Consider the following 15377-nt stretch of genomic DNA (forward strand, 5'->3'; position numbering starts at 1 on the left):
GTATCCAAGGGGACATCAACCTTCCATGACTTAATAGAAGGCAATTTGTCACCTCCCACTCGCTGTCTTTAGCTGGAGTTGGACACCTGGGCAGCACCTCAGGCTGTATGAGCCCGTTGCCTCCTCCCACCCTCCATCCTCATATTAGAAGGCCCCGGCTGATAATATTTGATAAATAGCGTGGGGGTTCTCCCCCTGCACCCGCCCAGCATTGTGGCGCTGCAGCAGCTGCAGAAGGTCACTCATTGGGGAAATATGTTTCTGTCAGTGGGATCGAAAAAAGTTTAGTGGAGTGACAGGCCTCAATTTTTCAAATTTTATTAACTCCATCCCCTTAACAATTTGTCTTGAATTCCTTCAAATTCTGGATAACTATCAATAGAGCTGGCGACACAGCTGATAACAGTACTCAAGTCCCCCACTGCTGTCAGGATAGGGGTAGGGATGGCAAAAGGATGGAGAGATGGCAGGAGGAAAAGGAGAATGCCAAAGGGCACAGGCAGAACCTGGAGGAACATCCCAGTAATGCTCCCTGTGTCCTCAGCAGCCCCCAGACCCTGCTCTTGTCACTCCATACTGTTAGGGCAGAAGAGCAGCAGATCTGAGCCTGCTGCAGCCAGAACAAGGTTCACATTTCTAACAGACAGGACAGGGCACACACTGGCATTAGAGCCTCATATGGGCAACCAGAGAATGATATTACTCCAAAGAGTGGACAGATCACAGCTCGAGATAGCCCTGAGTACTGGGACAAGGAAAGGACTCTTGAGGACCTTGTTTCATAGCCCAGCCAGAAGGTGTTAAAGCTCCTGCTCCTGGGCATACCCACAGGTAGCCTCCAGCTGAGTGTTTGGGTCCTGAGCTGTTCCCAGGAGTGGGCGTGGTGATGGAAAACTGGCATGAGACAGTCCCTGTCCTGATGCCACTCCAGAGGCTCTGACTGCAAACAAGCTGGGCAGCAGCAGTGGCCTGTGGTGACCTGTGTTACGGAAAGGCAAGATGCCAAAATGTTCAATGTCTCCTGTTGTCCTTTGGTGTCTAGAAGGTACAATATGGTGGAGGTGGCAACTGAGTGCTTGCTCAAATCTCTGGCACAGAAGATGGCACTGCTTCAGTCAGGAAAGTCAGGGAAAGCCATTCCCTCAGTATAAAGCTATTCAACAAGGATAGAATCACAGAACATTTTAGGTACAAAACACCCTCTCACACCATTGAGTCCAACCATTCCTCCAGCACTGCCAAGACCACCACTAACCCATGTCCCCAAGTGCCAAAACTACATGACCATCCCCTTCAGGGATGGGGACTTCATCACTGCTTTGGGCAGCCTGTGCCAGGACTGAACAACCCTTTAAGTGAAAGAATTTTCCCCATATCCAACCTAAACCTCCCCTGGCAACTTGAGGCCATTTCCTCTTGTCCTATCTATCACTTATCTGGGAGAAGATATAAATCCCCACCTACATAATACAGCTATTGCATAAAGCCACTCTCCCCAGGATAAAACTGTTCTCCCAGTATGAAGTAATTTTCCCCGCTATAAAACCATTCATAAAATCACAGAATTGCTGACTGGTTTGAGTCCAAAGGGACCATAAAGACCATTTATTTCCAACCCTCCTGCCATGAATAGGGATGCCATTCTCCCCAGTATAACGCCATTGAATCAGTACAAAGCCATTCTCTCCAGTATAAAGCCATTCTCTCCAATATAAAATCCCAGCACTGAGTCTGTCCTGAGTGGAGGGTCTGAGCACACTTGGCCCCTGGGCAGGACAGGTACAGGCAAGGCCTAGGCACAGACAGCAGGGATGAACCTGAGGGCACTTCTCTCTGCTCCTCATGGCACTGCACCCTGGAGTACCTCAAGATCTTTTAGCAGGCTCTGTGAGCACTCCTTCTTCCTAGATCACCACCTTGGACCCATCCTGTGCTCCAGCACACTCAGGGGACTTGTGGAGCATCCCTTTCCCTGCAGCAGACTCTGCTGGATCCAATGTCCTGGAATTGAGTGGGAAATAAACTCTTTTTTCTGTTGAAGGGAACTAAATCCCAGAAAAGGAGCCTGGAAGTACCAAAGCCCATGGTGGTTGCTGCTGAAGGTGCTGCAAGTGGACACATTCAGTGGCTATCACCCTAGACCAGGATGTCTCCATATGCCACATCTACACATCTGTTAAACCCCTTCAGGGATGGGGACTCCACCACTGCCCTGGGCAGCCTGTGCCAGGGCTGGACAACGCTTTCAGGGAAGGAGTTTTCTCTAATATTCAACCTAAACTTCCCCTGGTGCAACTTGAGGCCATTTCTTCTTGTCCTGTCACTTGTTGCCTGGGAGAACCTGGCTACAACCTTCTTTTGAGTAGTAGTAGAGAGTGAGAAGATCTGCCCTGAACCTCCTTTTCTCCCATGAAGGGCACAAAACTGACCTGAAGATTTGAGGTGAGACCTCACCAGTGACCAGTACAGGGATAGTCACTGTCCTGGTCCTGCTGGCCACACTATTGGTGACACAAGCCAAGATTCCCTTGATCTTATTTTCCACCTGGGCACACACATTGCACGTGCACCACTTCCAGTTCCACCACATCAGGTGCTGCCTAATGCACAGCCCTGGGCTGGCAGCAGCCCTCACGGAGCTCTAGAGAATAGAATCTGTGTTCTCTTGGTCCAGTGGCCTCACTCTCAAAGCACAGGAAGCCTTTCCAACCTAAATTTGTGCAGCCAGGTTGGATGGGGCTTGGAGCAATCTGTTCTAGTGGAAGGTGTCCCTGCCCATGGCAGGGTGTTGGAACTGGAGGAGCTTAAGGTCTCTTCCAATCCAAATCACTATGCGATTCTGTGAAGGAAGGATTTAGACTTAACTAAGAATTAGACGTTTCTAGAGTAGAGTTTACATGGAAAAGCAGACATCCAGAGCTCTGAGATGAAGGTGAGATGCTGACAAGGGCGGATAACAACCAGCAAGAAGAGGTCCTCTTGGAGGTGCAACTTAACCAGAGCTCCCAAACCTTGTGAACCAGACTGAACACAAATCTTCATGTACTTGGACAGACACAACAGTTGTGTAATGTTCAGGACTGAGATGTGTAAGCTGAAACAGAGGCAAAGGAGGAGACTGGCCGGAGCAGCATGTAAACTGGACTGCAGGTAAGGACCGAGCCTTATTGGTGGAGTGGTAAGGTCAGGTACTAAAGACTGGAAACAAAAAGAAGGTAAGAAAGGCAATTGTATGAGCCAGTGACACAGGATTTGTACAGAATGAAATCCCCATACCAAACAGGGAAAATACAGCATGACAACCACCTCTCTGAAGAGACTGAAGGGCATTGCAACATACTGAAAACTAGCCACAGGGACTGCAAGGGTAAAGAGCACAACACCAATAAATTGTTAAACTAGTAAAAACCAGAGACTAAGAGCTCTGGCAGACAGAAAGCTCCCAAGACAACGTGCAGGCCTTAATTCAGCCTTGGACAAAGCAAAAGGCTTTCTCCAAACCTCACCTCTTAAGCACCACACTGCAATGAGATGAATGTTCATGCCAGATTTCCTCACCAGAAAATCCAGCAAAAAATCCATGGCTAAGGTGCTTTGTACCACAAGGGGAAAACATGGATCTTGCCAAAAACAAAGCAGCAGCCCACCAGCAGGTAACTGTCAGAAACATGGATGTAAAGACTGAAGAAACCCATGGTATTTATTAAAGTCCTTATAAGAAGAGCTAGAACCTTAGGAATAAACCACACCATCATCCTTCCAAACCCAGAGGAGATGAAGAAAACCAAGTGAAGTGTTTGCTTTGGCAAATTAAATGTAAAAAACCCACAGGAAAAAAGGATTTTAAAGAAGCCCCTTCTTTAGGAATGAAAGCTAGGACCTCTGAGCCTTATCAGAAGCTGGAAGTCATCTTGAGAGTGTGAGTTTCCATAAGTGATAAAGATCAATGCCAGGCTGGACAGGACTTGGAGCAACCTGATCTGTTGGGAGGTGTCCCTGTCCATGGTGAGGGTTTGTAACAAGATGAGCCTGAAGGTCACTTCCAATCCAAAACTGTTCTCTGATTCTACGGCAAATGGGAAAGTTACAATAGAAGAAATAGGGAAAGAGTGAATGGATGTCTTAAATGTGTGCACCTTTCACTCTTGCTTTATTGGAACCTGAGTATAAGTTGGTCTATGCCTACTTGACAACTGTGTGTGAAAACAATCCACCAACAGACTACTGACTGTTTTGTTGTAAGGTAAGAGAGAGGAAACTACAGAATCATACTATTCCCATACATCCATCACTCTTTCTCCATATACCCAGGTGTGCAGAGCTCTTAAGATCACGCCAAACATGTTGCCACTGTCAAGTTTGTCCCCAGAAAACACTTCAAGAGGGATCTATTTACTCCTCTGCCCTAAGGGAAAACTATTCCTATGTGCTCCAATAGAGACAGAAATGTGCTGGCACTTTGGACTCTTATTGCTGTCAGCACAGTGGGATGCTGGATGCTTCAGTGCTGGGATATGATTGGTTTCTAAATCCCAGTTTCATAGGATTTTAATTACTGGTCTGGCATGGTGGGGAGTGGAACTGGCTGTGGTCAGACGAAGGATCGATACGCCAGCCCAGAACATATTGAGCCTCGGTACTCGCAGATGCTATTGCACTATTTAATCATCTTTTGCAAAATTTACAGTGCAACAGAAGGAATCAATATGAAATTTATCACATTCCCTTGTAAATAGGAGCATGGAGAGGGAGAGAGGATGTCAGGCACTCTGGCATGACAGCTGGCCTAGGCAGCAAACCTCCACAACAGACCACCCAGGACAGCTACCATGCCTGTGATTTGCCAAAAAGGGCCCAGCCAGCCACTGGGACTTGCATTCCCAGGGACAGCTGCATCCACAGTGGCTGCATTTGTATGCTTTGACCTGCTTGCAAGCTAAACTTTGCCCCAGCTACTCTAAAGGAAAAATGGGAGGAAGCCACACAGGTTGTGCAGAAGCCTTACTCGGCACAGTGTGGTTTAAAGAGCCTGTCGTAGAGCCACAGAATAGTTTCATGGAATTTTCTGGGTTGGAAAAGCCCTGCCAGACCATCAAGTCCAACCACTCCCTCAGCACTAACCCATGTCCACAAGTGGCACACCCACAAGGCTTTTTAATCCCTCCATGGATGGGGACTCCAACATTGCTCTGGGCAGCCTGTGCCAAGGCTGGACAAACCTTTTGGGGAAGAAATTTTCCCCATATCCAACCTAAACCTCCCCTGGCACAACTTGAGGCAGTTTGTTCTCATCCTGTTGCTTGTTACCTGGGAGAAGAGCCTGACCCTCACCTGGCTCCACCCTCCTTTCAGGGAGTTGTAGAGAGGAAGAGGTTCTACCCTGAGCTCTTGTTTACTGTAGTAACTGCTGACTGCAGCAAAACCTCAATGTTACTTTCAGGATGTGTTATAACCAAAGGTATCTCCTCTCTGGAACTGGCTGCTGGGGCCCTGAAGAGCCTACTCCCTAGGAATATCCTTCACTCTCCCTCTGGAAGAATGGACTCTTTTAATCTGGAATGCAACAGAAAACACTCCAAGACATATTATGCAGTAGTTAATAAGAAATTAATTGGGTTAGAAAAACACAATTAGTTAGAACCTGATTTTTCCAGAGAATACCATAAGCACTTTTGCCTTCTGATGTCCAAAGCCCATCCCTTGCCATGCTGGCTCCGTAATCTGTTTACCCATCACTCATCCTACTCACATGATCTGCAATTACATTGGACTGAGGAGAGGAGTGCACAACATTAGAAACAAATGCACTGGGCTAAATTTACCAGCAAATCGAGTTCAGCAGACCAGGTTATTGCAGCTTCAGCTAAAATGTTTTCACAAATGTATGTTCATTTCTTCCTCTCTCTCTTTTACATCTAATTAGAGATGAGAGACTCGAAGATTGCTGAAGAAGACCTTTGGACAAGGGCAAGGAGTGACAGGAGAAGGGGGAACAGCTTCCTATTGACAGAGGGCAGGGTTAGATTTGGTATTAGGAAGAAATTCTTCCCTGTGAGGTTGGTGAGGCCCTGGCACAGGTTGCCCAGAGAAGCTGCGGCTGCCCCATCCCTGGAAATGTTCAAGGGCAGGTTGGATGGGGTTGGAGGAATCTGAATTAGTGGAAGATGTCCCTGCCCATGGCAGCGGGGTGGAATGAGAAGGGTTTTAAGGTCCCTTACAATCCAAACCATTTTGTGATCCTGTGATTCTTCTAAGGATGTACTGCAGGAGGCATTTCCAGTGCAGTAACAGCCTGGTCAGCCTGTGTGTTGGCTCTAGGAGGAGATGGGGGCAGAGGGAATGATTTCTGAAGATGGGAAATAGAAAGCAGGGCAGTCAGGGATAAGGAGAGCACTGGGTAGAATGGGACACGTGGAGCCTACTCAGGTTTGGCAGGAGGGCAGGTGTTGGTTTCTGCAGTGGGGATAGAGAGAGGGGAGGTCCCAGGAATTGTCATGGGTCAGTCTCTGAAGGAAAGAACTGCTCTAATTTTAGGCAAGGATAGGAAATACAAGCCCCTATCCACCTACGTACAGCAGCAGAGTAGCGCACTGCCACACAGCCGTGTGAAAACAACACTTCCATGTGTCAGCAGTGGACAATTCAGACAATCCCTTGCTACATGGACACACACACCAAACACACCTTAGAAATGTACTTGGAAATGAACTTTGAGATCACAGAAAAATGGCAGCTGAGCTGCTACACACCAGGGAAACTTGGCTTCTACGCTTCTTCCTGTGCCTAGTTTCTCAGGTGTAAACATAAGCAAGTGCTCATAATATTCTGATTTTGCATTTTGTAAGCTCCAACCTAAGACAGTTCCTGCAGCATCTTCTTCTGTGCTATGTCTAGTGTAACTTTAATTTACTGAAAGGTTACCACAGTTATGACAACTCTTTCCAGCATAAGGCTGTGAAAAGGGAACAGCTTCTCATGCTGGGAGAAGAGTCATTTACCTGCAAGGGAAATCCCTGAGCAGCAGTGCTGTCCCTATCACAGAATCATAGAATCACAAGATTGTTTGGGCTGAACAGACCCTCAAGCCCACCTCATTCCACTCCCCTGCCATGGGCAGGGACACCTTCCACTAGACCAGGTTGCTCCAAGCCCCATCCAACCTGGCCTTGAACATTTCCAGGGATGGGGCTGCTCTGGGTAACAGCTGCTCTGGGTAACCCATGCCAGGGCCTAACCACCCTCACAGAATTTCTTCCCAATATCCAATCTAACCCTGCCCTCTGTCAGTGGGGAGCCCTGACTTGTCCTGTGACTCTACATACTTATCCAGAGTCCCTCTCTAGCTCTCTTCGAACCCCTTTAGGCACTGGCAGGTGCTCTAAGGTCTCCCTGGAGCCTTCCTTTCTCCAGGGTGAACAACCTCAGCTCTCCCAGCCTGTCTTCAGAGCAGAGCGGCTCCAGCCTTCAAACAATCTCCATGACTTGCTCTGGACACATGAGTCAGTGGCTGCCTGACCTCCTCTGGCTCCCTACATTTCAACGTTAGGTTCTAGAGCAGAACCATTTGTAGAAGGGTGGTTGATGTTGGCAAGGTTACGCTATTGCCAGAAAGCTGCACCTTTTAATACTGGCTATTTCACTTAAATACTGACATCATAAAAGTTCCCTCTAAAACAAGGAGACTTCTGTCACCAGTGAGCTGGTGACCCTGCCTGCCTTCCTCTGAGCCAAACACAAAGTCCCTGGAATAAATTGTGCCTGCACTAGCAACTGGTGCACTCTGTAGATGCGAGTGCTCACCCACCCCTTCCCCAGACACCAATCTTTATGGTGTTGCCTCAGGTCAAGGGACTGTGAAATGTCACCAACAACAGCCCGAAAGGACAACAGAGCTGCCACTTCATCTCGCGGTCTGCTGGGCACACACATGCTGACCACAGGGCTATAAGGTCCTGGAGGGGTCAAGCGAGTCACTGAATGGGCCACAAAAGGCCAGGGATGTGGGGTGAGGGGCAAGTGCAGGGGGCTTCCCTTAAAAAACAGCAGGGGGGTAGGGAAGTGGTTGGAGCAGAGAGGGGCTGGGCAGTTAATGGCTTTGGCCCGAGGGCAGGGCACCAGCAAGGGAAGTTAGAGGAAGAGTAAATGGAGAGTTAGTAAAAGGCAGGTGTAGGGAGAGATCAAGGGGAGCCTGTTCCATGTCAGCAACCAGAAGCCACCCTGTGTGTGATGTCAATGGCAGCACAGGGGCATTACCCTCACAAAGGGCTGAACGGTGTTCGATCTCCACACCAAAACCCTTGGCCATGTATGTCACCCTGGTTTTGAAGACTTTTCTAAGCCTTCTGCAATGTTCTTCATATAGGAGTCAGAATTTTTACCTTATCACACTTTCTACTATAAACAATGGCCATGTTTTGCTCTTTCATTGTTTACATATTTCTAGGTGGGAGGAGAAAGTTGATTGACAGTTGGCTTGACCAATGTGGTTTGAGAGGTGGAATTCCATCCTCCATTCCACAGGCCCCATAGGAAATGTATAAAATTGAGTTTTGTAAATAAACCCGTCCCTTTTCCTGCTTCGCTCACCAGCATGTCCTTGTGTGGTTCTTTCCGTGTCATCTGTGACACATGTATTCATCCCAGATTACACTGTCGAGGAGGCAGGGATCCCCTCCTTTGTTATCACATGGAATTAGGAGGAGAGGAACACCCCCAGTGAATGCCCTGAAATCCTCATACCATGTGCCCATCAGGAAATCCAATCCCAGCACTCAAAACTGGCTGAAAGGGCAGGGAAGGGTCTGCTGTCACCCAAGCAACTCAGAGTCCACCTGAGAGAAAGCTGAAGCTTATTACATTTTGCAAATTATCCTCATAAATCTGCATCCTAACCATGACTGCAAAGGGTAAGTGGGTATCGTGGACGGTGAATAGGGATTAATCTGAGGAACACTGTGAACTCAGCCTTGGGATTACACCAGGGCTCCAATGGGATCTTTCACACCATCACCAAATGAAGATGCCCACCGATGGGTTGCTGTCTCCAGGATCTGAACACTGGGACACGCTCTACAAGACAAGGATTTCTGCTTGGAAATGAACTCTTAGTGTAAGCTCTTGAGCAGGATCCAGAAGCATTTCTGTGGGGCTGGACTAAGAACGGAACAGTGATGAGTGATCATCACATCTTCTGGCTAAGTTCTGAATTTTCGCTTTGATTTCACACAATCCTTCCACTTGTACCCAAACAAACACAGTCCCACAGATTGTTAAATGTCTTTTTCCTGAGATCCAAGTGAGTTCTTTCAAGCTGAGACACTTTGCTACAAACAAAGAACTCTCTGTGGGCACCAGGCAGAGAAAGGGCCATTCAGAGGGATGGCAGTGGCTCCAGGACAGACACAGAAACATCTCTGGAACAAAAAGAATAGTTGCCTCTATGAAGTGAGGCCTGGATTGGAACAGTACTCAGAGAGCTAAGCAGGGGACAACTGGAGAAATAATAATCCTTACAATGATTTATTCAAGATGGAAAAATTTTTTAGTGCCAACTTCACTTATTTGCACCCATCTTTTACCTGTACTTAGGGTAACCAAGGAGCTGTCTTGGTACTTTGAATCAACTGATAATATGTGTGTCCTGGGGTGACTTTTTGATGCTTGTATCCCCAGTTGTCTGTTCTGTTTGTGATGTATGTTAAGTTCTGTACCTTTAAGACTAAGTAACCCCTGATAAGTAACAGCTGTGTTAATACAGCCTTGTCCGGAATGAGTAACAGCTATATCCAATAAAGAGGAGTGAGATATAAGAGTGGGTTAGCTGGTAAGGGGAGGATCATCATTGAAGAGCAACTTTGAGGAGTATGAAGCACAATTATGGGGAGAGAGAGAATCACTGCTCTGAGTCTAGTTCCAAGAGCAAAGGAGGAGAAAGAAGATGTGTGGAGTTTGTTTTGAGAACAGCATTCACTCCTCTGCATTCCTGCTCCTGGGCTGTGCTCATCTGAGGCACAGACAAGCAGCGGCACAGAGATCTGCTTTGCTCTTAGTTTTAGCTAGCTGAAGCAAAGAAGCTCTCTGGACTGTTTTTTTTTTCTTTTTCCTGGGACTGTTTAAACCTGCTCTGGACTGAAAAACCCAAAGGAGCACCAGGAGCTCGCACCTGTGGTCAACTGGGGCCTCAATCTCTGGAGGGACTGATAAGAGACTGAGTGAGCTGAGCTACCCATGGCAGGGACTTTCTGAATTTACCGTCTCATTTCAGAACAATGAAAGGTTTTATTGTTTCATATTATTCATTCTTTATGCTTGTGGGCACTTTGTTTGTTAAATAAATAATTTTTTTCCACTTTTCTCCGAGGAAGTTCTTTTCCCAGACTGGTTGAGGGGAGGCTCTGTTTGGGTTTGCTTCCCAGAGGGATCCCATTCAGGGGTTCTCTCACAAATTTGCCCTAAACCAGGACAATGTGTCATACAAGGAGGCTTTCCAAGGCAGAAATGAAAAGCAGGTATCTTTATAGAAAATGCTATTCCAGAAAATGTAGAAATGTAGAAAATGTAATTTTCCCCCTCTGTCCCACTCAGGAGACCCCACCTGTAGAGCTTCCTCCAGCTCTGAGGTCCAGCAACAGAAGGGCCTAGAACTGCTGGAGAGAGTCCAGAGGAGGCCTCAGAGGTGCTCTGAGGGCTGAAGCCCCTCTGCTCTGGAGACAGGCTGGGAGAGCTGGACGCGGTCAGTCCAAACCATTCTATGAATCACAACACGACATATGTGAAACATTCCCCAGATCTCCAGCAGACTCTCTCTGCACAGATCTGTTCCCAATACTGCTGTGACAAGGATTTTTCCAGCACTTCAATCCCACTGCCACTCTCTGTAACACTCCAGAGCTCCTTGCACTCTCCCACAAAGCCCTTCCAGGTCTGTGCATTCACAGCCTGTCGCTCAAGCAGGTAAAGCCTGCTCTGTTCTGCTCCTCCCGTGGGCGTCGCTGCCCACAGCTGTGGGATCCCTGAGGTGGTGTTGGAGCAGTTCCTTCTGGCTGCCAGTGCCCATGTCCGAGTGACTGCTGAGCATGTGCTGTTGGCCCATACAGTAAGTCATATGCTCTGGGACCACGCCAGGTTCTGTGTTCACAAAGGGTCCACATGTGCTGTGAACATGGAAGGGGGATTCTGTGTCAGAAAAATCTGATGGAACCTATTTGGGCCAGTATTTTTGTCTGAAGACTTCCCAGTCACCATGTCCACACAGTCCCACAGCTTCCTGAGCAGCTGCCTGCTTTTTCAGCTCTCTTCCCTGCAAGAAACCCTGCCTTAGCAACAGAATTTCTTTCATTGGTTCCTTTGTTTTTGGGTTTATTTACGGGCTAGGAGGCCAGGAGCTGAGGTTCTGGTATCTCTTAGAGTCCCAGAGAAACCCTGCTGTGGAGTTCAGTGCTACAGAACCTCACCCTTCCATTCCTCTATTTCTATTTGTGAAAGATAATAAGCACATAGTACAGATGAGTATCAAGGCTCAATGTTGCCACACTTAATTTTCCTCATCCCATCTGGGGATGTTTAGCCATCACAGATGCTACTTTCTATTATATTTTTAACTGCTTTCTTAAGGAATGAGCCTTATGAGACCACGGCATACCATTATATAGTTGTCTGCTTTCCTAGAATTAACTTCTGAGATGCCCACACCACGAAGAGCACAACATTCCTCAAATCTTTGCAAAAATCAGCATCTGGCCAGGCAGACCCTGGTGAGCCTGTCTCTGGTAGGGCCAGGTTGGGACACGTGGCCACTTTATGTTCCACCTGGCAGAGGCTGCTGGCAGCATAAACCTGAGGCAGGCAAAGCATTGCTGTGGCTGGCTCATCTCCAGGCGACCTTGGGAACATCACAGGAGGAGAGTTATTGAAATTGCTGGAGGAGTAGGAATGCTGGGAACAAAGGACATCACATCTGGAGGAAAGCAGAACTATGGATCAACTTGGTGGTCTGAGGAACAAAGTAAAAGCACTGTGTATGTGCAGGTATACACTAAGCAGATGCCAGCTCTGGAGAACAGTACAAGAGTCACAATATCATCCCAGAAGGAGCAGCAGGAGGGAACATATAAAAACTGTTGTCATGGCAGCACATTCTTATTCTGTTGGCTAAATGCATCTTCTCATTCTACTCCACTAGTGCTGATAAGATTTTTCCCCGTGAAGACAGTTGAGCACTGAAAAGGTTGCCCAGGTGAGTATACAAGAGATGACAGTGAAGCAGGCTGTGTGAGGAGAAGGGACCTGTGATTTAATCAGGAGGACCAGTAACTGCATATGCTAATTCCTACCAATTCTCACCAGATCTGCATTGTCCCGGTGCCAACAGTACTTGAGAGTCCACCTTTATCTGGGTACCAGCACCTATCCTGTGCCTTGTGTACACAGCAGATCTGTTCCTGGTATAGTGGGGACTCTTCCATTCCACAGAGGGATGGATATGACAGCCTGTGTAAATACTGCAGGAGGGAAATGAAAAAAATACTAAGCAGAGACCACTGGGGGCAAGTGAGGCACCCAGTGCAGCAATGGGGCTCCCAACATTAGAAGGGTGTGGAGCTGCTGGAGCAAGGACAGAAGAGGTCACAGAAGCTCTCCAAGGGCTGAAGTCCCTCTGCTCTGGAGGCAGGCTGAGAGAGTGGGGGGTGTTTAACCTGGAGAAGAAGGCTCCAGGGAGACCTTAGAACCCCCCCAGTGTCTAAAGGGCCTCCAAGAGACCTGGAGAGGGACTTTGGACAAGGGCCTGGAGTGACAGGACAAGGGGGAGCGGCTTCCCCTTGACAGAGGGCAGGGATAGATGGGATGTTGGGAAGAAATTCTTCCCTGTGAGGGTGGTAAGGCCTTGGCATAGGTTGCCCACAGAAGCTGTGACTGCCCCGTCCCTGGAAGTGTTCAAGGCCAGGTTGGATGGGGCTTGGAGCAACCTGGTCTAGTGGAAGGTGTCCCTACCCATGGCAGAGGGTTAGAAATGGATGATCTCTGAGGTTCCTTCCAACCCAAACCATTCCAGGATTCTGTGACTCTCTGGCTGCTGAACTGCAGGAGGAAATGGAAAACTCAGTGACTAAGGTGAGAAGAGCCACAAAAAGCACATGGAAAAAAACCACTAGAAATGAACGGGAACACAGAAACTAAAAAGTAAAAGATGAAAGCAAACAGCAAATCACACCAAATTGTGGCAGTGATGGAGTGTGGCCTGTGTCTGAACCCGACTGTTCTGTGCGATTGGCTGACTCAAAAGTGCTCCTGGCCTATGAGCTGGGTGGAACTACAAAACTCACCTGCATCCAGCAGCAGTTTGACTGTCAGGTAGTCATCAGCCAGAACTGCATAGTGTAGAGCTGTGCAGCCCTTGAAGTTGGCTCGGATGTTAAGACGGTTGTTGAAGTCATCCTCCCGGGTGACAAGGACTGCAGGGGACAAAGAGTGAAAGCTCAGCTCACTGAGATAACTACAGAACTGCTTGTCTGGATGTGCAGCAGAAGCATGGACCCACCACCCCTCACCAGGCAGGAAGCTTTTTAAGGGCTCTGTGGCCTTTTCTGGGACCACCAGGACCCCAGTGAGGATTTCTGGTGGCCACTGTCGTCACTCTACTGAGCAGCTGTAGAGACATGGTTTCCATATATCCCAGTAACTGCCTACACAGTGCCCAGGCAGGGGAGGAAATGGGTGGAGAACACCTGAGTTAAGACCTCAGCCTTTTTCCAACCATTTTTTTGTAGGGTAACAGGATGGCTTGACTTGGAAGAGATCTTAAAGCTCATCTGGTTCTACCCCTCTGCCATGGGCAGGGACACATTCCATGAGACCAGGCTGCTTCAAGCTCTGTCCTGGCCTTGAACACTTTCAGATCTGGGGCAGCCACAGCTTCTCTGGGCAACCTGTGCCAGGGCCTTGGCACCCTCACAGGACAGAATTGCTTCCCAATACCTAATTTAAATAATGATTTTAGCAAACAGAAGGGAAGCTGTGACAGGAAAGAACTCTGCCCCACTATGGCTCGACCTTCAGGCAAGTTCCTGATTTTGGGGGTCTCCTGCACATGTGCCTCAGCAGGGCAGGGGCTCTGCAGGAAGGGTCTGCAGCACCCTTGCTCTCCTATAGCTGGTCTAAGGATCAGGCTTTAGAAAACCTGGATTTTAAACTTTTTGCTTTAGTCATCAGCAAAAAAAAAAAAAAAAAAAAGAGAGTGACTTAACAGGGGCAGACAGTGACAAGACAAGCAGGAATCTCTTCAAGCTGACAGTGGGCAGGGTAAGATTGAATATTGGGAAGAAATTCTTCCATGTGAGGGTGGTGAGGCAATGGCACAGGTTGCCCAGAGGAAGCCCCATAAATACCCTGCCCCACCATGGAGCATGAGTGATGGCTGGACTAGTGTGTGCTGTCTCCATTCAAATGAACACCACCCACACAGGGCCAAATTCTGCTCCTAGAGGTGTATCCAGCTCCTTGGTGAAAGAGTCTGTACCCAAAACTCAGCAGACACAGATTCAGAGACAGGAAGAGCTTCCAAGTGCTCTGAGGACCCTATACTGTGCTATGGTAAAGCAAGCAGAGCTGGAAAGTGGGTGGGCCACAAGGACTTCTTCACAGTCCCTCCTAAGAGCCATCAAAAGATTTCCAGGAGATTCGAAAAGTTCAGAAGAGAGAAATGCTGTGATGAATACCTGATGCTGTCAGAGCCCAGCATCTCCACTAATGAACCACAGTCCCTCCAGGAAGATCAATTAATGCCCTGGTTCTTTTCCTTCCCTGGGTCCTTTCTCCAAGCACACAGGGTGAGTATGTATATTTATTTATTTGTCGTCATTTCCTACCCAGGGAGGAGCAGGATAATGAACTGCGTGCGTCAGGGAAGATGAATCTGAGATACTAGGGAGCAGCGCAGTAAAGAGATTAAAGTGTTATTATTGTTGGATTTTTTTTCCCCCATGGTCCGTTGTGACAGCTTGGCCGTCATCTGTAAAAAATGTCTCTGAGAGAGATAATCATCGGAAACTCAATAAAGCGTCAGGGGAAGCCTCGTCCACCATCCATCACTGGGTGCCTGGAAATTTTCAGCCCTCTGTCTCCCCTCCTGCCATCCATATAAATGTCTGTAATATATTTTGTGCAGTGGTTGTAGAGCACACCCTCTCGATTTGGATGTTTTTATGAAAAAATATTTATACACAAAATATGTAAATGTCTGAAAAAAAAAAGGAAAAAACAAAGGCAGTTTCTCTCTTTTTAAAAACGCAACTGAATTTATTCTTTTTAATAAAACATGTCAACCAAAGAATTAATGCAACTTCTCATGGAGTGGCCTTATCTTTTCTTCACCCCAAAAT

At 47.7% G+C, this 15377-nt stretch overlaps 1 protein-coding gene across 4 annotated transcripts in view; it reads right to left on the minus strand.

Annotated features, from left to right (window-relative positions):
* CLPB (ClpB family mitochondrial disaggregase) overlaps positions 1 to 15377 on the minus strand; it is a 72507-nt gene that overhangs the window by 30022 nt on the left and 27108 nt on the right. For 3 of the 4 annotated variants that reach the window (XM_063393688.1, XM_063393686.1, XM_063393685.1), the window contains exon 5: positions 13323 to 13451. The exons of the other annotated variant lie outside the window; for it this stretch is intronic. In XM_063393688.1, coding sequence (XP_063249758.1) covers positions 13323 to 13451 — 129 coding nt within the window. The remainder of the gene's footprint in view (positions 1 to 13322; positions 13452 to 15377) is intronic. 4 annotated transcript variants of the gene reach the window in all.

Source organism: Prinia subflava, chromosome 3, assembly GCF_021018805.1.
Source record: "Prinia subflava isolate CZ2003 ecotype Zambia chromosome 3, Cam_Psub_1.2, whole genome shotgun sequence".
Lineage (NCBI taxonomy): Eukaryota > Metazoa > Chordata > Aves > Passeriformes > Cisticolidae > Prinia > Prinia subflava.